The 26,689-nt window shown below is 48.9% G+C and overlaps 1 protein-coding gene across 3 annotated transcripts in view; it reads left to right on the plus strand.

Annotated features, from left to right (window-relative positions):
* The first annotated feature begins 516 nt into the window (after positions 1-516).
* Positions 517-26,689, plus strand: part of mtmr10 (myotubularin related protein 10) — a 73,913-nt gene continuing 47,740 nt past the window's right edge. For 2 of the 3 annotated variants that reach the window (XM_068015660.1, XM_068015661.1), the window contains exons 1-3: positions 517-599; positions 678-735; positions 20,339-20,475. In XM_068015660.1, the coding sequence (XP_067871761.1) occupies positions 534-599; positions 678-735; positions 20,339-20,475 (261 nt within the window). In that variant the 5' untranslated portion in view covers positions 517-533. The other variant, XM_068015662.1, reaches the window with a different exon arrangement.

A 26,689-nucleotide genomic window follows, 5' to 3' on the forward strand; every position in this document is an offset into this window, starting at 1 on the left:
CCGCCCTCACTCCCCCCAGGCCCCGCCCTCACTCCCCAGGCCCCGCCCTCCCCCCCTTCCCCGCCCTCACTCCCTCCCCCCCAGGCCCCGCCCTCACTCCCCCCAGGCCCCGCCCTCTCTCCCCCAGGCCCCGCCCTCACTCCCCAGGCCCCGCCCTCACTCCCCCCAGGCCCCGCCCTCTCTCCCCCAGGCCCCGCCCTCACACACCCCAGGCCCCGCCCTCACTCCCCCCTCACTCCCCCCGGCCCCGCCCCCGCCCCCACTCACCCCCAGGCCCCGCCCTCACTCCCCCAGGCCCCGCCCTCACTCCCCCAGGCCCCGCCCTCACCCCCCCTTCCCCGCCCTCACTCCCTCCCCCCAGGCCCCGCCCTCACTCCCCCCAGGCCCCGCCCTCACTCCCCCAGGCCCCGCCCTCTCCCCCCCCTTCCCCGCCCTCACTCCCTCCCCCCCAGGCCCCGCCCTCACTCCCCTAGGCCCCGCCCTCACTCCCCCCAGGCCCCGCCCTCTCTCCCCCCCCCCCGCAGCCGCTCGGGATGTTCCCAGTGTCCGGGATGAAGAGTTCGAAGCCGAGTTTCAGGAGCTACCTGCCGCCCGCGGAGGTGAGGCCGGGCCCGGGCTGGGGACTGCGGTTGGGGCCTCGCTTTGTCTGTCTGTCTAACGGGTGTTTCTTTCCGCAGAGCTCCTTCCCGAGCCGGGCTGAGGTGAGCCGGGTGTGTGAGGCCGCGCTGTTGCCGGGTGAGTCCTTACTCGGGGCCTCGGGGGACAGGGTTTGTGAAGGCCGGGCCGCCGTGCGGGTCCACGGCTTCAGGAGGGGGTTTCTCCCCCTCAGCGTGTCAGAGGTGCGGGAGGCGCCGTGTCTCCGCCCGGTGAAGGGAACAAACTCCAGGCCGGGGCCCGGGCCATTCGGCATCGAAATGCAGTTTGTGAGGTAAAAATTAGAGCAAAGTTTCGAAGTGACGTTGGAGAAGTAGTGAAGGAGGAAAGAGCAGGAAATGGGATCCAAAGATCAGCTCGAGCGATGGGCTGGCACAGGGCCGATGGGCCGAAGGGTCTCCTGTCATTCTATGGCAAGTGCAGGAGCAGTGAGGGGGAAGCGGTGAGGAGGTGTCTCACTGGTCATGGTGAAGCAGGGGAGGTTTAGCCTGTACTCCGAGCCCAGGGCTTGACCCTTTCCCAGAGATACCATTTCAATGGGGAAGGTGCAGAGGAGCTTCATGGAGACAATAACATGGGCTTTAGGAGGGGATCTGATGGAGGCAGCAGTGGGAAATGTGATTTTTTTAACCATGGTTTGGGGGTTGAGCCCATGGCGGGACAGAGGGTATGTGAGGAAAAACAAAGGCCTGATGGGTGAAACAACATTTTTTGTTCTCTGATTGAAGGAGCAGTTTGACAGATATATTTGGTTTGTCAGCCTGATGGGCATGCCTTGCTTTTGCACAAATGGAGATTGTCATCTTGCTTCAGTCTCTGAAAGGTGTTTCTGCACCGCAAGTTTTCCAAACTTGTTGGGACCGTGATTTGTGTGTGCTGTGCTCCAACAACAGCTAGTTAGTATTTATGTAGTGCCTTTAACATAATAAAATGTCCCATGGCATTTCCAGGTAAACAAATTTGATACGGAGCCACATAAGGAAGTATTAGAGCAGGTAACTAAAAGCATGGTCAAAGAGGTAGGTTTTAAAGAACACTTTAAAGGAGGAGAGATTTAGGAAGGGAATTCCAGAGCAGGGACCCTTGACTGCTGATAACAGAACTGCCATAAGAATGTAAGAAATAGAAGTAGGTCATTTGGCGCCTCGAGCCTACTCCGCTATTCAGTGCAATCATGGCTGACCATCTGCCCCAGCTCCCCTTTCCTGCCCGCTTGCTATATCCCTGGATTTCCTGAGACCAAAAATCTGTCTATCGCCGCTTTAAATATATTCAATGATGTACCACTATCCTCTGGGGTAGAGAATTCCAAAATATCTACAACCCTTTGAGTGATGTAATTTCTCTTCATTTCAGTCCTAAACGATTGGACCGTTATCCTGAGACTGTGCCCCATGTTCCAGATTCCCCAACCAGGGGAAACAACCTCTGTGTCTACCCTGTTAAGCCTGTATGTTTCAGTGAGATCACTTCTCATTTTCCTAAATTCCAAAGAGTATAGGCCCAGTTTACTCAACCTCTCAAAATAGGACATCCCCCTCATTCCAGGAACCAATCTAGTGAGCCTTAGCTGTACTGCCTCCAAGGGAAGAATATCCTGCCTTAGATATCGAGACCAAAACTGCGCACAGTACGCCAGGTGTGGTTTCACCAAAGCCCTCTACAATTGTAGCAAGACTTCTTTATTCTTGTAGTCCAATCCCCTTGCAGTAAAGGCCAGCATGCCGTTTGCCTTCCGAATTGCTTATTACCTACATGGTAACTTTGTGTTCCTTGTACAAGCAAACCCAGATCTCTCTGAACATCAACATTAAACTCTGTTTTTCAGTTCTGTCTACCAAAGTGAATAGCCTCACACTTCCCCACATTATACTCCATCTGCCACCTTGTTGCCCACTCACTAAACTTGTCTATATCTCTTTGCAGCCTCTTTGTGTCCTCCTCGCAGCTTATATTTCCAACCTAGCTTTATGTCGTTAGCAAACTTAGATACATTACTTTTGGACACTCTCTCTAAGTGATTAATATAGATTGTAAATAGCTGGGGCCCCAGCACCGATCCTTTTGGCGCTCCACTAGTTACAGCCTGCCAACTTGAAAATGGCCCGTTTATCCCTACTCTTTGCTTCCTCTCCGTTAGCCAGTCCTCAATTCGTGCTAATATGTTACCCCCAACTCCCACTCACTCCTGACCTCATTACATCCTTGGTCCAAACATGGATAAACGAGCTGAACTCAAGGTGAGAGTGACTGCCCTTGACATGAAGGCAGCATTTTACCGAGTATGGCATCAAGGAGCCCTAGCAAAACTGGAGTCAATGGGAATCAAGGGGAAAACACTCCACTGGTTGGAGTCGTATCTAGCACAAAGGAAGATGGTTGTTGGATGTCAATCATATCAGTCCCAGGACATCACTGCAGGAGTTCCTAGGCCCAACCATCTTCAGCTGCTTCATCAATGGCCTTCCCTCCATCATAAAGTCCGAAGTTGGGATGTTTGCTGATGATTGCCCAATGTTCATCATTCGCGACGACTCAAATACTGAAGCAGCCCATGTCCATATGCAGCAAGATCTAGACAACATTCAGACTTGGGCTGATAAGTGGAAAGTTACATTCATTCATGCCACACAAGTGCCAGGCAATGACCATCTCCAACAAGAGAGAATCCAACTATCTCTCCTTGATGTTCAATGGCATTACCACCACTGAATCTCTCACTGCGAACATCCTGGAGGTTACCATTGATCAGAAACTGAACTGGAGCAGCCACATAAATACTGTGGCTACAAGAGCAGGTCAGAGGCTAGGAGTTTTGTGGTGAGTAACTCACCTCCTGACTCCCCAAAGCCTGTCCAATGGGGTGCCAATCAAGCGGGCTGCTTTGTTATGGATGGTGTTGAGCTTCTTGAGTGTTGTTGGAGCTGCACCCATCCAGGCAAGTGGAGAGTATTCCATCACACTCCTGACTTGTGCCTTGTAGATGGTGGACAGGCACTGGGGAGTCGAGAGGTGAGTTACTCCCCGCAGGATATTTAGCCTCTGACCTGCTCTTGTAGCCGCGGTATTTATATGGCTACTGCAGTTCAGTTTCTAGTCAATGGTAACCCCTAGGATATTGATAGTGGGGGATTCAGTGATGGTAATGCCGTTGAATGTCAAGGGGAGATGGTTAGATTCTCTCGTTGGGGATGGTCATTGTCTGGCGCTTGTGTGGCGCAAATGCCTTTTGGAAATCCAAGTATACTACATCTACTGGTTCCTCTTTACCTACCCTACTAATTATATCCTCAAAAAACTGGAATAAATTTGTCAAACATAATTTCTCTTTCATAAGACCATGTTGATTTCATCTGAGCACGCTTTGAATTTCTAAGTGCATTGTTAAGACTTCCTTAATAACAGATTTCAGCATTTTCCCAGTGACTGGTGTCAGGCTAACTGGCCTGTAATTCTTTGTTTTCACTCTCCCTTCTTTGAATAGAGGGTTACATTTGCTAACTTCGAATCCACTGCGACCATTCTGGGACCAGTTAGGCCACAGCTGGAGTACTGTGTACAGTTTTGGGCACCACACTATAGGAAGGATGTGATTGCACTGGAGAGGGTGCAGAGGAGATTCACCAGGATGTTGCCTGGACTGGTGCATTTCAGCTATGAAGAGAGATTGGATAGGCTAGGGTTGTTTTCCTTAGAGCAGAGAAGGCTGAGGGGGGACATGATTGAGGTATACAAAATTATGAGGGGCATTGATAGGATAGATAGGAAGAAACTTTTTCCTTTAGCAGAGGGATCAGTAACCAGGGTGCATAGATTTAAGGTAAGGGGCAGGAGGTTTAGAGAGGATTTGAGGAAAAAAAATTTCACCCAGAGGGTGGTTGGAATCTGGAACACACTGCCTGAAGGGGTGATAGAGGCAGGAACCCTCACAACATTTAAGAAGTATTTAGATGAGCACTTGAAATGCCATAGCATACAAGGCTAGGGCCAAGTGCTGGAAAATGGGATTAGAATAGTTAGGTGCTTGATGGCCAGCACAGACACGATGGGCTGAAGGGCCTGTTTCTGTGCTGTATAACTCTATGACTATGACTATTCTAGAATCTGGAGAATTTTGTAAAATCATAACCAGTGCATCTGTATGCGAGTGGTGGAGTGATGAAAATCAGGGATGCTGCAAAGGCCAGAATTAGAGGAACGCAGATATCTTGGTGGGTTGTTGGCCTGGAGGAGATTAGAGGTATTCAGGAATGAAACCTTGGAGGGATTTTAAAACAAGGACGAGAATGTTAAAATTGAGACGTTACTTTTATTATTTTTGCAGATGCTGCTTGCCTCAGGCTCCACTGTATATCTTGGAGATCAATTTATAATCGGTGTAAATGTGTGACATTGACTGTACAGAAACTGACCCACTACCATAGGTTGCAGTTACAGCAGCCAGGTTACACTGTTGCTGATGAAGGGAGGAGGCCACATTCCACCGTTAACTGCACTCCTGCAGTGTAGAGCCATTTAAAAGCGGAGTGGTTTGATGCTGTGTTCCTGGTAAGGATCGAGGTTGCAGGGCCCCTGAATACATCCTTCAACCTGGAGCAGATTCAGACTCCAGCTCATTCAGTGGTGCAGCAGATTCTCAAAAGTCTGTTAGTATGGTGTGATTCTGGGAGGAGTTGAGCACAGAATAGCAATGTGTAGGCCACTGTACCAAAGGACAGGAGGGTGAGAGCTCACCCTAGGCTGGCCAGGGACACATGCTTTAACATTAAAAAAAAAAGGTTCTTGCAACTGAAACTGGGAAGTAGCCTCTGCTTCTGCCACATTTTATGCACGTTTTCTTCATTGGGAGCAGCAGGCACTGGCATGGGACAGTATGTTGTGAGACCTTCACGTGAGAAGCAGCGCTACACTGTCGAGGGGGGGGGGGGGGTCGGTACTGAGCGAGTGCCGCACTGTCGGAGGGTCAGTACTGAGCGAGTGCCGCACTGTCGGAGGGTCAGTACTGAGGGAGCGCCGCACTGTCGGAGGGTCAGTACTGAGGGAGCGCCGCACTGTCGTAGGGTCAGTACTGAGGGAGCGCCGCACTGTCGTAGGGTCAGTACTGAGGGAGCGCCGCACTGTCGGAGGGTCAGTACTGAGCGAGTGCCGCACTGTCAGAGGGTCAGTACTGAGCGAGTGCCGCACTGTCAGAGGGTCAGTACTGAGGGAGCGCCGCACTGTCAGAGGGTCAGTACTGAGGGAGCGCCGCACTGTCGGAGGGTCAGTACTGAGGGAGCACCGCACTGTCGGAGGGTCAGCACTGAGGGAGTGCTGCACTGTCGGGGCGGTACTGAGGGAGTGCCGCACTGTCGGAAGGGACGGTACTGAGGGAGTGCCGCACTGTCGGAGGGTCAGCACTGAGGGAGTGCTGCACTGTCGGGGCGGTACTGAGGGAGTGCCGCACTGTCGGAGGGTCAGTAGTGAGGGAGTGCCGCACTGCCTGCGGGTCAGTACTGCGGGAGCGCTGCACCGTCGGGGCGGTACTTCATTATCAGAAGTACCATCTTTTGGATGAGGCTCTGTCTGCCACTCAGGTGATATAAAGATCCCATAGCACAATTTTGAAGAAAATCAGTGGAGTTCTCCCCATTGAGCTGGGGCAATGTTTATTCCTCAACCAACATTAGTAAAACAGATTTCTTGTTTGGTCACCCTTCTTGGGCAAAGCCTTACGGACGTGGTGGGTTACAGTTTTCAAGGTTTTATGAGCCTCTTGAACAAGTTCATGGGCTTTTCTGAAAGGTTTTGAAGAAAAGCAGTTGGAGTTTTTCAACATGCTTTTTTTTAAAACTTTGTGTCATTAAGCAGTGCAATGATATAAAGTGAGCAGTGGGATTATTCAGTCCACACAGACTGTACTAAGCTGGGTTTTGATGAGAGAGGTATTTAGTCATAAGTAGGTAGCATTCTCGCCTCTGCATTGATCCCACTAGCTGTAGTCATGAGAGGCGTTATAGTGAGCACATTCAGCCAGTGCTACACTCGTGATAACAGCATTGATTGCATGACTCACTCACATGGCAATGGGTTTTAATATTTCAACAGAAAAGTTATTGTTTAACTCACCACAAAGAATGTGTTTGCTACAGTGTGAATAGATTAAGAAATTGCAATGCAGAATGAATGTCTCATTCACACTATAGGAAGGCTCAGACTTGTTGCTGACTGTTCTCACTGCAGTGATTGAATATTTGATTCACACAGTTCTTCCTTTCTGCCGCCTGGTTTGCCCAGAAGGAGCTTATTGTGGTTTATTTCTGCTGCCGATGGACAGGGAGCTATTTCTGATTCTGCCCCTTTCCTCCCCACCCCTTTCTAGGTGCTTGAATTGGTCTGTTGCTTTGTCTCAATGCTGGTGGTTGATAACACAGCAGCTTACACACAGACACATTGTTTGCAACATCTTGTGTCTGTCTAATGAATCTTTAAGTAAGGATCTTTGACAGGCGTTCACATCACAATGCTCATTCTGTGCCAGTTTCCACCGCTGGGGACATAGGAATGGAAGAAGGCCATTCAGCCCCTTGAATTGTTGGACCATTTAATTAGATCATGGCTGACCTGTACCTTAACTTCATTTACCTGCCTTGGTTCCTTAATCCTGAATACCCTTGCTTACAGCAAATTTATCAATCAGCCTTAACAGCTTTGTGGTGGGGTGGGAGGGAGTTTGAGATTTCCACTACCGAAGATGATATTCTGGAATTTAGAGATTATTTGGCAGCTCAAGATGTCACAGTTGTGCCCAATCCTGTCCTCATATGTTCATACATATTTGTTTCATCAAGAGTTTATATTTTTTGTTGCACCAGAGAAAAGTCTTCCCGACAAAACTGGATCTTGTAAAACTCTTAAAAGCTGCAGGGACTCAGGGCTCCGTTTTCAGACAAAAATCAGCTTAAAAACAAAACTGGTTAGGAATAATTTTAGAATCCAGGAATGTCTCAGTGAAAATTGGTTTAAAAAATCAAATGGATGCAAGGAAAGTTTATTTGGACTGAATTTCAAAAGTACAGGTTTATTATGTGAGATTCAGGCGCGAATAGTATCTGAAATGGTACAAGGTTCGAGTGGTAGAAAGTGCAGACTTTTTGGGCAGAGGTAATTAGCACTGTGTTTTTGGACTGGAATTTCCATGGAGTTTCTGCCTGGCAGTGTGAAGATGTGTGGAGGGCTGCACTTTCCCACTAACTCTACAACTGGCCAACACTCCCAGACACATGGTCAGCAGCCACTAATGAAGCAGTTTTACAATCTGGAGTCTGTGCCAAGGCTGCACTTTCCTTAAGTTTTCGATATGAAGCAGCAGATGTTTGATTATGAATGCACAAACACGTCAAATTGTTGAACTGATTTATAACCATCTGAAGCGTGTTAAGTTAGAGCAGTTGTAACGCTGCTAGGAGAGTGAGGTAAATGATGTGCTAATTAAACCTCCAAGCAGTGAGGGACTGCACAGTAATGGCTCTCTCATTCAATCTCAAGCTTTCTGTCAGTATCAAGCAGTGAGTAGTTGGATGTCCTGTGTGAGTGTACTTAAACAAAACCATCTTTCAACATTGCCCTTGGTTTTTACTGTCAAGTTGCAGGGCATCAGAACAACAGAAAGCTTGCTTATTTCATGTACCCAGTGTCTGCATTAAGCCCTCCCAGGTCAGGTGTAGCACAGCCAGCTGCAAAGTGACCTCCTAACCCTAATATCCTTATTTCTTACTGTGTAAAGATGGGATAGAGCTGTTACTATCAGGAGACTGTTTAGAGTTAGGTTTGTGGTCTCTAAGTGTCTGACATAACTTGAATACCTATTTAAACCTGCCCAATATTTAGCTCCATGGATAAAGGCACTGATGTAGGTACGTAGGCAGACAGTCCCATGGTCCACCCTTGGTCTGTTCTGCGTTGGTCACTCAGTCATTGTTCCAGGTCACTGAATATAGGAGCTGCGGAATGTGCAGGTGTGAAGGTTGGGTGAGGATATGGGCTGTAATACCCCCACAGTTCTGTACCTGGTTCCACGTGGGAGACACAGTGGCGCAGTGGTTAACACCACAGCCTCACAGCTCCAGCGGCCCGGGTTCAATTCTGGGTACTGCCTTTGCGGAGTTTGCAAGTTCTTCCTGTGTCTGCGTGGGTTTTCGCCGGGTGCTCCGGTTTCCTCCCACCACCAAAGACTTGCAGGTTGATAGGTAAATTGGCCATTGTAAATTGCCCCTAGTATAGGTAGGTGAAAGTATAGGGACAGGTGGGGATATGGTACGAATATGGGATTAGTGTAGGATTAGTATAAATGGGTGGTTGATGGTCGGCACAGACTCGGTGGGCCGAAGGGCCTGTTTAAGTGCTGTATCTCTAAAATAAAAAAAAAAATAAGTATTGAGTTGCTCTGTACCCCGGTAGGGACCGGAGAGCTCAGTGTCCCTCTATATGGCTAATCATTTGTCAAAAGGCCGTGTGGTGCTCGTTACAGGCTGTGATCTGTGGTCATTCTAGAGTTTTCCAGAGACAGACCCCATGCTAGAGACTCGGACACTGGTCAGCTGGAGTTAGATGAGCCCACATAGCATCAACCCCAGGGGGAAGATGTGCAGTGATATATAATCCAAAATCAAAACTGCAGTGTCATTTGATTTTGATTCATTTAGAGATGCTGCTTGACCCGCTATACTTAGTGCTGTATGGGGCACACGGTTCTGTCTATTGCTTCCTCTTAAACTTTATATAGACTGTTGAAAATTAGCTCAATTCCCTCAAAGCAAATGATTTTACTCCCTGTTTAACTGGACTGGAAGTGTTGCGAGTACAGCTCACAGCAAAGGTGGCTTTAGAAGGGCTTCAATGCAATTATTTTGGAAATGGCCATTTTTTTTCAAGATGTTGGTGTTGATTCAGTGTCGGAAGTTTACGTGATCCCAATGTACTTTTCAAAGTCCCAGTCAGTACTGCCCCCTCCCCCACCTCCCTACAGCATCCAAATAATCTCATTGCTGTTTGTGGAATCTTGTTGTGTACAACACAGCTGTCACATTTGAGTAATTTGCGCAGTCACAATGCAAACGCAAGTCTTTACTTTGTGTTTCAGAAATAAATCACTTTCTGGATTTTCTGTTCTAACCTCGGAAAAAAACCAGCAATAAATAATACCAGAATAAGCCTGTCAGTCTTAAAATCTTTTAATTAAAAATAAGGTGAATGAGATCAAAGGGATTCCCAGGCTTGTTCAGCTGCTCTGTCCGGGTAAATTTGTCAGTACCTTTCACACAGCCGCTCCTTCCATTCTGGTGCATTTGGATGAAAAACATCTGAATTGGGGCTGGAATTTTCAACAGTGCCCTTGTAGCTGCTGCAGTTGTGCTGGTCAGCATTTGGTGCATGGTTTAATGCTGGTTATACTGGCGCCACTGATTTGGCAGCAATTCTGTACCCCACTGCATGAGCTTCCAAAATTCTGCCTTTATTTGCTTCCTCTGGCTCTAGTAGGAAAATGAGTAAATGTTCCACTATCACATTCTGAGAATTGTTGGTGAGATTTAGATTTGAACTCCGCGGTTTGCAAATTTCCCGGATAATTGTGAAGTGTGTGGAAATGAGAGCAGATCTATAAAACTCTGTCTTGTAAAAGGGGCTGCACATGGAGAAACTTAAACTGGATTGTCAAGACCAGTCACATGGTGAAATCCATGAATCTGCTCCTCCCCAGCCCGTCCCATTGCTCTGCAGGTAAAGACATTGTGTGCAGTCACAAAACAAACCTAGCCTTCGCTCAGGGCTACATCACTTCTTAAAAGTTCTTTGTGACCAATGAACTATTTCTAAACTGCAGCCATTCTTATTATGTGACCAGATTCGAGGAGCTGCATGGCTCCTCCTGTTCCCATATATAACCGGTTTGAAGGGCTGAATGGCCTTTTGCTGTTCCTGTATACATTTTTTTTATTTCCAAAATATACTTTATTCGTAAAAAACTTTTTTTTTAAAAATTACAAAACAGTTCAAAACAGCACCAAGTTAACAATACAAAGGGTGCAAAGGAGATCAGTTTCCTTCAATACAGGAGTGAGTTTCCTCACAACGCTTCCATTTCATTTTACCTGCCATGTGCTTTGTGCAGCAAACAAACATTTTCTGGATACAGCCTGAGGGATTTTCCATGGATCCAGTCCCTCAGTTCAGCTTGGTGAGGGGACCTTACACAGTGGCCTTTCCCCATTGAGCCTTTGCTGCGGCTGCCCCAAGCTTCAGTGCGTCCCTCAGCACGTAGTCCTGGACCTTCGAATGTGCCAATCTGCAACACTCGGTCATGGACAACTCTTTGCGCTGGAAGACCAACAAGTTTCGGGCAGACCAAAGGGCATCTTTCACCGAATTGATAGTCCTCCAGCAGCTGTTGATGGTTATCTCGGTAGCGTCCCTGGGAACAGCCCGTAGAGCACAGATTCCTGTGTTACAGAGCTGCTTGGGATGAACCTCGACAAAAACCACTGCATCTCTTTCCACACCTGCTTTGCAAAGACATATTCCAGAAGGAGGTGGGCAACCGTCTCTTCCCCACCACAGCCACCGCGGGGGCATTGTGCGGAGGAGGTGAGACTTCGGGCGTGCAGGAAGGATCTGACGGGGAGGGCTCTTCTCGCCACCAGCCAAGCTACATCTTGGTGCTTGTTTGAAAGTTCTGGTGATGAGGCATTCCGCCAAATAACTTTGGCGGTCTGCTCGGGGAGCCATCTGACTGGATCCACCATCTCCTTTTCCCGTAGGGCCTTGAGGACATTCCGTGCAGACCACTGCCTGATGGATCGGTGGTCAAAGGTATTTTTCCGCAGAAACTTTTCCACGAAGGATAGGTAGTATGGCACGGTCCAACTGGATGGAGCGTTCCGCAGCAATGTGACCAGGCTCATCCTTCGCAACACTGGGGACAGATAGAACCTCAGCATGTAGTGACACTTGGAGTTTGCTTACTGGGGATCTGCGCACAGCTTGATGCAGCCGCACACGAAGGTGGTCATCAGGATGAGGGCCACGTTGGGTACATTTTTCCTGCCGTTATCCAGAGGTTTGAACATCGTGTTCCTCTGGACCTGGTCCATTTTGGATCCCCATATGAAGCGGAAAATGGTTTGGGTGACCGCCACAGCGCAAGAGTGGGGTATGGACCAGACGTGCACCACGTACAGCAACAACGTGAGCGCCTCGCACCTGATGATCAGGTTCTTACCCATAATGGAGAAAGATCGCTGCTCCCACATACTCAGCTTATGGTGTACCCTGGCTACACGCTCCCTCCAGGTTTTGGCGCACGCCCCGGCCCTTCCGAACCATATCCCCAGCATCTTCAGGTAGTCTGACCTGACGGTGAATGGGACAAAGGATCAGTCAGCCCAGTTCCCAAAGAACATGGCCTCGCTCTTGCCGTGGTTAACTTTGGCTCCCAAGGCCAATTTGAACTGGTCACAGCCGCTCATCAGTCTGCGAACGGACCGCGGATCCAAGCAGAAGATGGCGACGTCATCCATGTACAGGGAGGTTTTAACCTGAGTGCCTCCACTACCTGGGATTGTCACTCCCCTTATGCTCGCATCCTTCTTAATAGTTTCAGCAAAGGGTTCAATACAGCAAACAAACAAGACAGGGAGAGAGGACAGCCCTGTCTGACTCCAGATTGGATCGGGAAACTTTCGGATTCCCACCCATTGATTGAGACTGTGCTACTGATGTTTGTGTAGAGCAGTTTGATCCAATTGCAGATTCCCTCCCCAAACCCCATTTTGGAAAGCACGTCCATCATGTAGGTGTGTGATATCCTGTCAAAAGCCTTTTCCTAGTCCAGGCTGATGAGGCAGGTGTCCACCCTCCTGTCCCATACGTAGGCGATCGTATCCCTGAGTAGCGCGAGACTATCAGAGATCTTCCTGCCGGGTACAGTACAGGTCTGATCGGGGTGAATCACCAACTCCAGAGCAGACTTGATTCGACTGGCTATGACAGAATCTTGTAGTCAACATTAAGCAGTAAGATGGGCTGCCAATTTCTGATTTCTGCCCTCTCCCCCGTCCGCTTGTAGATGAGGTGATGATGCCTTTCCTCATGGATTCTGACATGCTGCCAGCCAGAAGCATACTCTCGTATACTTCCAGCAGGTCCGGGCTGACCCAGTCCCATAGGGCTGAATACAACTCAACCGGTAAGCCATTGCTTCCGGGAGCTTTACTCGTATCGAAGGACTTGACGGCCTTTGTCAGCTCGTCCAGCGTTAGCGGATTGTCCAGTCTCTCCCTCATGCTGTCATCTAAGACCCTTGTGATAGATGACAGGAAGGACTGGGAGTTCGTGCTGTCTGTGGGCTTCATGTCGTACAGCCCAACATAAAAGGATTTGCTGATCCTTAGTATGTCGGACTGCGAAGACGTTACCGAGCCATCCTCTTCCTTCAGGCTGCTGATAACAGAGCTCTCTCTGTGTACCTTTTGGAAGAAGTAACGCGAGCACGTCTCATCCTGCTCAATGGAGCGGACTCTGGACCGGAAGATGATCTTGGAGGCCTCCGTGGCAAAGAGCGAGGCCTGCTGGCTCTTCACCTCTTGGGGGTCGAGGTCAAGGAGGATCTCCATCACCTGCAGCCGGAGCAGATTTTGCATACTTTTCTGGAGTCGGGACATTTCCCTCTCTCTCTCTCTCTCTCTCTCTCTCTCTCTCTCTCTCTAGCCCTCTGAACACCTTTGAGGACAAAGAACCTCTTGATCTCCTTCATCGTCTCCCATCAGTGAACTGGAGTCTCAAAGAGGGGTTTCAGGGTTCTCCAACCTTTGTAATCCCTTTTGAGTTCCTCAATGTTCTCTGGGGTTAGCAGTGTGACATTGAGCTTCCATGTCCCTCTGCCAACCCGCTAATCGTCCTGTAAGTGACAGTAGGCCAGAAAGAGGCAGTGGTCGGAGAAGAACACCGGCTTGACGTCGGTGGATCTGACCGTGACAGCACGGGACACAGACGGGAAGTTAATCCTGGAACGGGCAGACCCGTCCGGTGTTGACCATGTGTATCTACGCTGCGCTCCATCTGCAGATTTGCTGAAGACGTCGTGCAGTTTGGCATCTTTTACTGTTTCTATTAGGAATCTGGACGTAGCTTCTAGTTTGCTGTCGTCTCTGCCGGGTCGTCCAGCTGCATCGATGATGCAGTTGAAGTCACCACCTAGAATGACCGGCCTGGACGTCGCCAGCAGCAGTGGGAGCTGCTGGAAGACAGTCAGCCACTCGCTGCATTGAACCGGGGTGTACACCTTGATCAGCCGGAGCTGAGCGTTGTTGTACATTACATCTGCTACGAGGAGGCGACCGCCCACCACCACCTTAACCTCGGAGATGGTGAAGTTACCTCCCCGCAGCAGAATAAACAGGCCGGAGGAACGGCAGTCATTACCCCCTGACCAGATCGATGGCCCGTGGGACCACCATCGCCTGTCGGTGCTGAGGTGTGGTATTCCACACTCCTGCAGAAACAGTAGGTCGGCTTTGACCTTGGCGAGGTAATCCAAGGTTGAAACACATCGCGTAGTAGATTTAATGCTACGCACGTTAATTGAAGCAATCCTTATACCCATTTTTAAGTTGGTTGTTGCTGCCCACACCATTTGACCTTGCTAGTCCCAGTCCTTTGGTATGTTCCTGCATACCCATGGTGTACGCTCGTTGGGCTCAGAAACGCCTCCTGGTTTCTCATGCAGGGTTTGTTCCGCTGGGGTGACATCGCGGGGGGCGGGGGGGGGTCTTGTAGGCAACAAGGATTGGGCTGTCCTCTGCTGTTGTTTCCTCCTCGAAAACATCACTGCTCCTGGCTTCCTGGAGCTGGAGTGCGCCAGACATGTCGTTGTTCTCGGTGTCCCGGAGCTGGGATGCGCTGGGCATGTCACTCGATTCTGCGCTTTGGGTTTGGGGCGCGCTGGGCCCATCACAGCTTCCTGTGCCCGGGGGCTGGGGGGACTTTATCTTACAGCTCCTTTGATCTCTGCCGCTTCTTTTGCAGGTGCCGTCGTTCGGACACTTCCTCGTCCAGTGAAGAGGAGCTGCTGTAGTCTGTCTCAGACGGTAGCCTCCTCTTGCCGCTGGTTTGGGTGGTGACCTGTTCCACTTTAGGCAGATCTTTCTTTGTGGTTTTCCTTTGTACCACTTACCACTGACCTGTTTGATCATCAGCTGCCTCCTCCTCCATTGATTCTGTCTGTGGAGGAGGGGTTACTGGGCACAGGGTAGGTGTTGGGTCGCTGGTTTCAACTGTCTCCCCTTTCTTCTTCTCAGGTAGACTTTATTTGTAGAGAGGGTTGCTTGTCTCCTTCCCAGCACCAGACGCATTCGTTGTTCCTTCTCCCGGCCTTTGCTTGGACCTTGCTGCCTGAGCATAACAGAGGCAGTATTTGGGGCAGGTTTTGTAGAGGTGGCCTGCCTCACCGCACAGGTTGCAACACTTACTCTGCTTACAGTCCTTGGTCTGATGGCCTTCCTTCCTGCAGTACTGCAGTTAGCTGTCACGTGACCAAATTTGCCACAGGCACGACAAACTCTGGGCTGCGCTGCATAGACTAAGAAGCCTTGACTTCCCTCAATAGCGAAGCTGGAAGGAGGGTGGATGATGGCTCCATTGGCATCGACCTTCAAGGTCACTTTGACCTGCCGCTTACTGGTCCAAATCACAAACGGGTCCCTGACATCAGTGCTGCTGCCGACCACCTCCACATACAAAGATTCTGGGTACTGCCTGTGCGGAGTTTGCAAGTTCTCCCTGTGTCTGTGTGGGTTTTCTCCGGGTGCTCCGGTTTCCTCCCACATGCCAAAAGACTTGCAGGTTGATAGGTAAATTGGCCATTATAAATTGCCCCTAGTATAGGTAGGTGGTAGGGAAATATAGGGACAGGTGGGGATGTGGTAGGAATATGGGATTAGTGTAGGATTAGTATAAATGGGTGGTTGATGGTCGGCACAGACTCGGTGGGCCGAAGGGCCTGTTTCAGTGCTGTATCTCTAACTAACTAACTAATGGCACTGAAGAGTGACAAATCCCCAGGACCAGATGGTTTCCATCCATGATTTTAAAGGAAGTGAGTGAGAACATTGCAGATGCCCAAACTATAGTCTTCCAAAGTTCTCTTGATTTGGGAACTATTCCTTTCGATTGGAAAATTGTGCATGTTACTCTGCTATTTAAGAAAAGTGAGACACGGAAACCAGGGAATTATAGACGAGTTAGCCTAACATCTCTTGTCAGGAAATTGCTGGAGTCTATAATTCAGTATAGTGTGACTGAACACCTTGAACATTTTCCACTGATCAGTGAGAACCAGCATGGATTTGTAAAGGGTAGGTCATGCCTGACGAACCTGATTTAGTCACCTCTTCAAAGAATTCATGTAGTGGACAGGGGAATGTCTATGACGTCATTCATATGGACTTCCAGGTGGCACTTGATAAAGTTCCTCCAAAGAGACTGTTAGCTAAAGTTGAAGTTCATGAAATTGAAGGAAAATTATTGATCTGGTTAGAAAATTGGCTGAGTGGCAGGAGACAGAGGTTAGGGATAATGGGCAGATACTCTAATTGGCAGGATGTGACTAGTGGTGTCCTGCAAGGATCTGTGTGGGGGCTTCAACTATTCAGTATATTTATTAGCGACTGATGATCCAAAGATAGACAGTATTATAAGCAGTGTAGATGGAAGTGTAAAATTATAGAGATTTGATAGATTAAGCGGACAAAACTGTGCCAGATGGATTTCATCGTAGGCAAATGTGAGGTCATTCACTTTGGATCTGAAAAAGATAGATCAGGGTACTTTCTAAATTGTGAAAAGCTAGAAACAGTGGCGTTCTAAAGAGACTGGGGGCTCCAGGTACATAGATCATTAAAATGTCATGAACTGAAAAAAAAATCAAATAGCCTATTGGAATGCTGGCCTTTATATCTTGAGAACTAGAATACAAGGGGTAGATTACAAGGACTAGAATACAAGGGGATCCAGGGTAACTTGGCAAATCGGATCCAAAATTGGCTCAGTGGCAGGAGGCAGAGGGTGATGGTCAAGGGTTGTTTTTGCGAGTGGAAGCCTGTGACCAGTGGTGTACCACAGGGATCGGTGCTGGGACCCTTGCTGTTTGTAGTGTACATTAATGATTTAGAGGTGAATAGAGGAGGTATGATCAGTAAGTTCGCAGATGACACGAAAATTGGTGGTGCCGTAAATAGTGAGGAGGAAAGCCTTAGATTACAGGAGAATATAGATGGGCTTGTAAGATGGGCGGAGCAGTGGCAAATTGAATTTATTCCTGAGAAGTGTGAGGTGATGCATTTTGGGAGGACTAACAAGGCAAGGGAATATACAATGGATGGTAGGACCCTAGGAAGTACAGAGGGTCAGAGGGACCTTGGTATACTTGTCCATAGATCACTGAAGATAGCAGCACAGGTGGTAGATAAGGTAGTTAGGAAGGCATATGGGATACTTGCCTTTATTGGCCAAGACACAATATAAGAGCAGGGAGGTTGTGATGGAGCTGTATAAAACGCTAGTTAGGCCACAGCTGGAGTACTGTGTACAGTTCTGGTCACCACACTATAGGAAGGATGTGATTGTATTGGAGAGGGTGCAGAAGAGATTCACCAAGATGTTGCCTGGGCTGGAGCATTTCAGTAATGAAGAGAGACTGCATAAGCTCGGGTTGTTTTCCTTAGAGCAGAGAAGGCTGAGTGGGGACCTGATTGAAGTAGACAAAATTATGAGGGGCATTGATAGGATAGATAGGAAGAAACTTTTTCCCTTAGCGGAAGTGTCAATAACCAGGGGCATAGATTTAAGGTAAGGGGCAGGAGGTTTAGAGGGGATTTGAGGAAAAAAATTTTCACCCAGAGGATGGTTGGAATCTGGAATGCACTGTCTGAAGGGGTGGTAGAGGCAGGAACCCTCATATCATGTAATAAGTATTTAGATGAGCACTTGAAATGCCATAGCATACAAGGCTATGGGCCAAGTGCTGGAAAATGGGATTAGAATAAATAGGTGCTTGATGGCCAGCACAGACACGATGGGCTGAAGGGCCTGTTACTGTGCTGTGTAACTCTATGACCATGTGACTCTAAGTCATGATTCAGTTATACAAAGCCCTGGTTAGATCACAGCTGGAGTTACTGTGAGCAGTTCTGAACACCACACCTTAGGATGGAGATATTGGCCTTGGAGGGAGTGCAGTGTAAATTTACCAGAATGATACCGGGACTCCAGGAGTTACATTACAAGGAGAGATTACATAAACTAGGGTGTATTCCCTAGATTTTAGAAGGTTAAGGGGTGATTTATCAAAGTTTTCAAGCTATTAAGGGGAACAGAAGGGGTAGATAGAGAAAAACTATTTCTGCTGGTTGGCGGGTCGAGGAGTAGAGGGCATAGTCTAAAAATTGGAGCCAGACCTTTCAGGCGTGAAATTAGGCAACACTTCTACACACAAAGGGTGGTAGAGGTTTGGAGTTCTCCTGCAACTGTCTCTTGGCGCTAGATCATTAGGACATTTAGAAAGTCAAAACTCAATCCATCAGAGTCAGCATGGTTTCATGAAGGGTAAATCGTGTTTGACTAATTTGCTAGAGTTCTTCGAAGCTGTAACAAGTAAAGTGGATAATGGGGATCCTGTAGATGTAGTATTATCTGGACTTTCAGAAGGCATTTGATAAGATGCCGCACAAAAGGTTAATGCACAAGGGAAGATCACATGGGGTTAGGGGCAATTTATTAGCTTGGATAGAGGATTGGCGAACCAACAGAAAGCAGAGAGTCGGAATAAATGGGTCTTTTTCTGGCTGGCAAAATGTAACTAGTGGGGTGCCACAGGGTTCGGTCCTCGTACCCCAACTATTTACAATCTATATTAATGACTTGGATGCAGCGATAGAAGGTACTATTGCTAAATTTGCAGATGACACTAAAATAGGTGGGATAGTAAGTTGCAATAAAGAAATAAGAAATTTACAAATGGATATGGATAGGTTCGGTGAATGGGCCAAAATTTGGCAGATGGAGTTTAACGTGGATAAGTGTGAGGTTATCCATTTTGGTCGGAAGAATAGAAAGGCAAATTATTATCTAAATGGAGAGAAACTTCAGAGTGCTTTGGTGCAGAGGGATCTGGGTGTTCTCGTGCATGAATCGCAGAAAACTAGTATGCAGGTACAGCAGGTGATAAGGAAGGCAAATGGAATTTTGACATTTATTGCTAAAGGAATAGAGTATAAAAGTAGGGAAGTGTTGCTGCAACTGTACAAGGCATTAGTGAGACCGCACCTGGAGTATTGCGTACAGTTTTGGTCCCTTTACTTGAGGAGGGATGTAGTTGCATTGGAGACAGTTCAGAGGAGGTTCACTAGATTGATGCCAGGGATGAGGGGTTTGTCTTATGAAGGGAGATTGAGCACTTTAGGCCTTTACTCTCCAGAGTTTAGAAGAATGAGAGGAGATCTAATTGAGGTATATAAGATGATTAAGGGGATTGACAAAGTAGACGTAGAGAGGATGTTTCCTCTTGTGGGGCAATCTAGAACGAGAGGTCACAGTTTTAGGATAAGGGGTAGCAGATTTAAAACAGAGATGAGGAGAAATTACTTCTCTCAAAGGTTCGCGAATCTGTGGAATTCACTAACACAGAGTGTGGTGGATGCCGGGACATTGAGAAAATTTGAGGAGATAGACAGATTTTTAATTAGTAATGGGTTGAAGGGTTATGGAGAACGGACAGGAAAGTGGAGTTGAGGTTGAGATGAGATCAGCCATGATCGTATTGAATGGCGGAGCAGGTTCGAGGGGCTGAATTGCCTACTCCTGCTCCTAGTTCTTATGTTCTTATCAGTTGTTAATTTTAAATCTGAGTGATAGATTTTTGTTAACCAAAGATGTTAAGGGATGTGGGGAAAAGGTGGGTATACGAAGTTATATCTTAAGTCATCCATGATCCCATTGAATGATGGAATAGGCTTGAGGGGCTAAATGGCCTCCTCCTGTTCCTTCGTTCCCCCAGTGCAGAGGGTGGATGAATGTAGTTTGAAAATTTTTGTAAACTAAAATGTGTTTTTGTTTTTTATAATTGTCTATGCATAACACCAGAATTAAGAACAGAAATTTACAAAAACGACACTGAACACAATCAGTTTTCTTGGTCAAATAAAAGCAAAATACTGCGGATGCTGGAAATCTGAAACAAAAACAAGAAATGCTGGAATCACTGAGCAGGTCTGGCAACATCTGTGGAAAGAGAAGCAGAGTTAACGTTTCGGGTCAGTGACCCTTCTTCGGAAGGTTCCGAAGAAGGGTCACTGACCCGGAACGTTAACTCTGCTTCTCTTTCCACAGATGCTGCCAGACCTGCTCAGTGATTCCAGCATTTCTTGTTTTTGTTTCAGTTTTCTTGGTCCCTTTTTTGCCCTGACTCTCTTCCCCCACCAACCCTCACAAAACTCTGTCTGGATCCTATTTGGAATAAACCGATTGTGAGATGTTGGGCTGGAAACCACAGCCTTTGATTCTGGAGCAATAAGCCATAGTTTGTTACTCTGCAGCGAGGGAGCAGGTTGTGGTGGGGACTGAACGGGGCTTCTAATATCTGGCTACTTTATTTCAGGGGAGCTTGTGGTGAGTGAGACCAGTAATGTCAGAAAATGTATTGCCACGGACACGAGTGCGCATGATCTCTACGGGACACTGCTATGCACCAACTTCAAGATCTCCTTCATTACAAAGGATGTGACGCCTTTTCGGGTTTGTGCACTCTTGTAAACATTCAACACTTCAGTGAAATATCTTTTATAATCATAAATTGGAACTTGTATTTCGTAGAATTCTAGACGAGAAACTGGAGTTCTCCATAAAGCAGTGAAGATTATGTGGAGATTTAATAGAAGTGTTCAAAATCAAAATGGATTTTGATAGCGTAAGTAACAGGAAAGTGTTTCCTCTGACTGGAGAGTTGGTAACCAGAGGACACAAATTCAAGATAATTGTCAAAAGACCCAGAGGGGAGATGAAGAGAATTTTTTTTTATACAGCACGTTATGATGATCTGGAATAAACTGCCTAAAATGACAGTGAAAGCAGATTCAACATTAACTTTCAAAAAGGAATTGGATATATATTTGAAAAGGACAAAAATAATAGTGCTATGGGGAAAGAGCTGGGGAGTGGAATTATTTGGATGGTTCTTTCAAAGAGCAACGACATTCAAAGATCTTGGAGTGGAAAGGGTGGTTGAAGTTTCAGAAGATAGATGGAGGTTGGACTTTTTCAGAAGCGGGCTGATGACTGCTATTCTGATAGGGCTGGGACCAATGTCTGATATGGGGAGAGGTTGATGTCATGGAGACTGGGGTAAGGAGAACTAAGGTAGTCGGCAAAGAACAGGAATTGAAGGAACATCTGAAGGGTCTTCTTGGAGGAGATGAGGCTATTGGGGGTGCATAGGGATGAGAAGCAAGGCAATGCAAGAGGGTGGGGGCAGAGTTTGGAAGGAGCACAGGATGTGAGTGTTAAGGGATTATAGGGGGAAGAGGTGACACAGCTGATAACCCAAGTTTAGATAATTATATGACTGAAGGAGCGTTATGCAGGGTAGTGCACAGTATGTTATATAACAATGAATGGAGTGTTATACTGGGTAAAACACAGCACAGGATGGTTACAGCACAGAAGGAGGCCATTTGGCCCATTGTGTCAGCGCTGGCTCTTTGAAAGAGCAGTTTACCTCGTGCCACTCCCCTGCCTTCGGCCTCAATTGAACCTGTCTCTACCACACTCTCCGGTAATGCATTCCAATTCCCAGCCACTTGCTGTGTGAAAATGTTTTTCCTCATGTTGCTATTGCTTCCTTTGCCAATTATCTTAAATCCGTGCCTACTTGTTCTTGATCCCTCCACCAATGGGAACAGTTTCTCCCTATCTGCCCTCTCCAGACCCTCGTGATTTTGAATACCTCTATCAAATTTCCTCTCAATCTTCTCCTCCAAGGAAAACAGTCCCAACTTCTCCAATCTATCTTCATAACTGAAGTCCTTGATCCCTGGAACCATTCTCGTGATCCATTTCTGTACACTCTCCAATGCTTTCACATCTTTCCTAAAGTGTGGCACCCAGAACTGGACACACAACTCCACTTGAGGCCGAACCAGTATTTTATACAAGTTTAAGATAACTGCCTTGCCCTTGTTCTCTATGTCCCTATTAATGAAGCTTAGGATGCTGTACGCCCTATTAACCGCTCTCTCAACCTGTCCTGCCACCTTCAATGATTTATGCACATATACACCTAGGTCCCTCTGCTCCCACACCCCCTTTAGAATTGTACCCTTTATTTTATATTGTCTCCAATCATTCTTCCTATCAAAATGAATCACTTCACACTTCTCTGCATTAAATTTTATCTTTCACCTTTCCGCCCATTCCACCAACCTGTCTGTTCTTTTAAAGTTCTACACTATCCTCATAATTCACAATGTTTCCAAGTTTTGTATCATCCGCAGATTTTGAAATTGTGCCCTGTATACCAAGGTTTTGGTCATTAATATATATCAGGGCAGCAATTTTAATTTGTTTTTAGTCCACTTTCCTTCTGGTCATCTCTGATAAATTTCTTCTGGTCCACACCCCTGAGTGTGCAGGTTATGAACCATGCTCCACCATCTATATTTCCCTTCCTCCCTTTCTTCCATCACATTTATTTTACTAGTTCTGACTTCATATAATTGTGTGACTGTACATGGAATCTCAAAACTTAATAAAGGTGTGGTGTTAGGCAAACAATCCAAGGAAGAAAATTGAGAGAAGCTATTCTCAATCTATGGAGCAGTGAATATTACACCACCTGGTGTTAATACTATGCTATACAAGGCTCAGTCCTGATTACATGCTTAGTTGTCTATTTTTTTAGCGATACAGCACTGAAACAGGCCCTTTGGCCCACCGAGTCTGTGCCAACCATTAACCACCCATTTATACTAATCCTACACTAATCCCATATTCCTACCACATCCTCACCTGTCCCTATATTCCCCTACCTATACTACCTACCTATACTAGGGGCAATTTACAATGGCCAATTTACCTATCAAACTGCAAGTCTTTTGGCTGTGGGAGGAAACCGGAGCACCCGGAGGAAACCCACGCAGACACAGGGAGAACTTGCAAACACCACACAGGCAGTACCCAGAATTGAACCCGGGTCGCTGGAGCTGTGAGGCTGCGGTGCTAACCACTGCGCCACTGTGCCGCAGTGGTTATTACAACTTGGCAGCAATAGTGGGCAGAGAGGAAAAGAAAAAAGAACCACCAACAGGGTTGCTACTCCCGAGTGTTATCCAGTGACATCAGCTGAAAAATGTACCTAATGTGGGCATCAGATGAACAAGGGGCCTGACTCAGCTTTGATGCTGCAGTGATCAAGCAGCCTGGCAACATTCACTGTTGAAGTTCACACATGGATTAGTCATGTGTGCAGCATGTCCACTGAACTGTACCTTGGCATACCTCAGTATTTCAGGAGGTGGGGTGAGAAATCTGAAAAAAAAATAATTTTTCTCTTTGTTCGAATTAATGGAATGTGTAATTTAACAATAGTTTGAAAAGGTTCAGGTGTCAGAAGCTAGGACTGAAACTGAGAGCTGTTTAGCGGCACAGTGGTTAGCACCGCAGCCTCACAGCTCCAGCGACCCGGGTTCAATTCTGGGTACTGCCTGTGTGGAACTTGCAAGTTCTCCCTGTGTCTGCGTGGGTTTCCTCCGGGTGCTCCGGTTTCCTCTCACATGCCAAAGACTTGCAGGTTGATAGGTAAATTGGCCATTATAAATTGTCCCTAGTATAGGTAGGTGGTAGGGAAATATAGGGACAGGTGGGGATGTGGTAGGAATATGGAATTAGTGTAGGATTAGTATAAATGGGTGGTTGATGGTTGGCACAGACTCGGTGGGCCGAAGGGCCTGTTTCAGTGCTGTATCTCTAAACTAAAAAACTAAACTAGTTCTCAGACTAATCTTCTGAAACCTTACATTTGACCATTTAGGGAAATATATTGACATTGTTAATTTAGTGAGCAGCATGCACTGAATCATACAGCACAGGAGGAGGCCATTCAGCCCATCATTACCTGTACCAGCCTTTTGAAAGAGCTATTCAATTAGTCCCATTCCGCTGCTCATTTGCCCTTTTGGAAGTTACTATTGAATTTGCTCCCACCAATCTTGCAAACAGTGCATTCCAGATCAGTCCACAGGAAAGGGCTTTGCCCCACGGGGCATAAAAATACACATATACCCAGTTTCCTTTCAAACAGGAATGATCTGGTGAGCACCAATATCACTGTCAACTGTTGCTTAGTAAAAGTCATTGGTGTCAATGCAGGAACTGTCGTAAATCAAGTTAATCTCTGCCACAGAGTGAAGTACTGGTCTCAGAATCTGTTAAACTAATGCAAGCTATAAAATACCAGATGGGAGTAAATCATTCCTTTTCACCCAAAGTGCCACAAGCATGGCAGTGAATCATACATTATCCATTCAATACCAGACATAGTTAAAATGTTGCCCTTTATCTATTGTGTATTTGTTCACAGCAACTGCACACCAACTGCAGAATGTCAAACATCAAAAAACTATTAGCATATCTCCACTGTTATATTTTGCATGAATACTACAGAAACCTTTAGAAGAGGTTAATTACCAAGTGACTACTGTGAGATGCTTGCAATACTATTTAATGCCCAATCACTTTACATTTTTTATTATGCAATTCATCCAGCAACAGCAAATTATAAACTAGAGTTGTCCAATGTATGGCCACGGGCCAGGATCTGGCCCGCCCAAGGTTTCCATCCGGCCTGTGGATGTAAACTGTACTGGGCTGTTCCTCATCCTCGCCGGGGGTCTGTGACTGGTAATTTCAGAGATGAGAAATTTCCCATTGGCTTCTTCCACAACGGCTTTTTAAAAAAAAAACCACGTCAGTTTCACAGCAGATAGGCACCCGGAGCAGCAACAGCAGCCCCCGAACAGCCTCGCCGTTCTCTGGCAGTCTGTTCAAAAAAAAAAGTCAGAACCAGCAGGAAGATCCCAAATCCATCTGAAACTCGGAAACCCCCGCCCCAGCACCCGTCAACTGTGAAACTGACCCACAACCCTTTAACAAAACACCAAAAAGCTGCTGCGCTGCGTGTCCTGCTCTCTGCACTGTTAGAAAGAGGGGGGAGGAACAGAGAGCGGTGGGGAGACAGAGTGGCAGTGAGAGTGAGTGGGAGGAGGACAGAGTGAGAATGAGCGAGGGGCGAGAGGGAGGGGAGGGGGGGAGGAGGGGAGGGAGCCAGGGGGGTGGGGGAGGAGGGGAGGGAGCGAGGGGGGTGGGGGGAGGAGGGGAGGGAGCGAGGGGGGTGGGGGAGGAGAGAGAGAGAACGAGAGGGGGGTGGGGGGAGGAGGGGAGGGAGCGAGGGGGGTGGGGGAGGAGGGGAGGGAGCGAGGGGGGTGGGGGAGGAGGGGAGGGAGCGAGGGGGGTGGGGGAGGAGGGGAGGGAGCGAGGGGGGTGGGGGAGGAGGGGAGGGAGCGAGGGGGGTGGGGGAGGAGGGGAGGGAGCGAGGGGGGTGGGGGAGGAGGGGAGGGAGAGAGGGGGGTGGGGGAGGAGGGGAGGGAGCGAGGGGGGTGGGGAGGAGAGAGCGGGGGGGGAGGAGGGGAGAGAGCGAGGGGGGGGGAGGAGGGGAGAGAGCGAGGGGGGGGTGGAGGAGGGGAGAGAGCGAGGGGGGGGGGGGAGGAGGGGAGAGAGCGAGGGGGTTGGGGGAGGAGGGGAGAGAGCGAGGGGGTTGGGGGAGGAGGGGAGAGAGCGAGGGGGTTGGGGGAGGAGGGGAGAGAGCGAGGGGGTTGGGGGAGGAGGGGAGAGAGCGAGGGGGTTGGGGGAGGAGGGGAGAGAGCGAGGGGGTTGGGGGAGGAGGGGAGAGAGCGAGGGGGTTGGGGGAGGAGGGGAGAGAGCGAGGGGGTTGGGGGAGGAGGGGAGAGAGCGAGGGGGTTGGGGGAGGAGGGGAGAGAGCGAGGGGGTTGGGGGAGGAGGGGAGAGAGCGAGGGGGTTGGGGGAGGAGGGGAGAGAGCGAGGGGGTTGGGGGAGGAGGGGAGAGAGCGAGGGGGTTGGGGGAGGAGGGGAGAGAGCGAGGGGGTTGGGGGAGGAGGGGAGAGAGCGAGGGGGTTGGGGGAGGAGGGGAGAGAGCGAGGGGGTTGGGGGAGGAGGGGAGAGAGCGAGGGGGTTGGGGGAGGAGGGGAGAGAGCGAGGGGGTTGGGGGAGGAGGGGAGAGAGCGAGGGGGTTGGGGGAGGAGGGGAGAGAGCGAGGGGGTTGGGGGAGGAGGGGAGAGAGCGAGGGGGTTGGGGGAGGAGGGGAGAGAGCGAGGGGGTTGGGGGAGGAGGGGAGAGAGCGAGGGGGTTGGGGGAGGAGGGGAGAGAGCGAGGGGGTTGGGGGAGGAGGGGAGAGAGCGAGGGGGTTGGGGGAGGAGGGGAGAGAGCGAGGGGGTTGGGGGAGGAGGGGAGAGAGCGAGGGGGTTGGGGGAGGAGGGGAGAGAGCGAGGGGGTTGGGGGAGGAGGGGAGAGAGCGAGGGGGTTGGGGGAGGAGGGGAGAGAGCGAGGGGGTTGGGGGAGGAGGGGAGAGAGCGAGGGGGTTGGGGGAGGAGGGGAGAGAGCGAGGGGGTTGGGGGAGGAGGGGGGAGAGCGAGGGGGTTGGGGGAGGAGGGGGGAGAGCGAGGGGGTTGGGGGAGGAGGGGGGAGAGCGAGGGGGTTGGGGGAGGAGGGGAGAGAGCGAGGGGGTTGGGGGAGGAGGGGAGAGAGCGAGGGGGTTGGGGGAGGAGGGGAGAGAGCGAGGGGGTTGGGGGAGGAGGGGAGAGAGCGAGGGGGTTGGGGGAGGAGGGGAGAGAGCGAGGGGGTTGGGGGAGGAGGGGAGAGAGCGAGGGGGTTGGGGGAGGAG

This window comes from Heterodontus francisci, chromosome 35 (assembly GCF_036365525.1).
Source record: "Heterodontus francisci isolate sHetFra1 chromosome 35, sHetFra1.hap1, whole genome shotgun sequence".
Taxonomy (NCBI): domain Eukaryota; kingdom Metazoa; phylum Chordata; class Chondrichthyes; order Heterodontiformes; family Heterodontidae; genus Heterodontus; species Heterodontus francisci.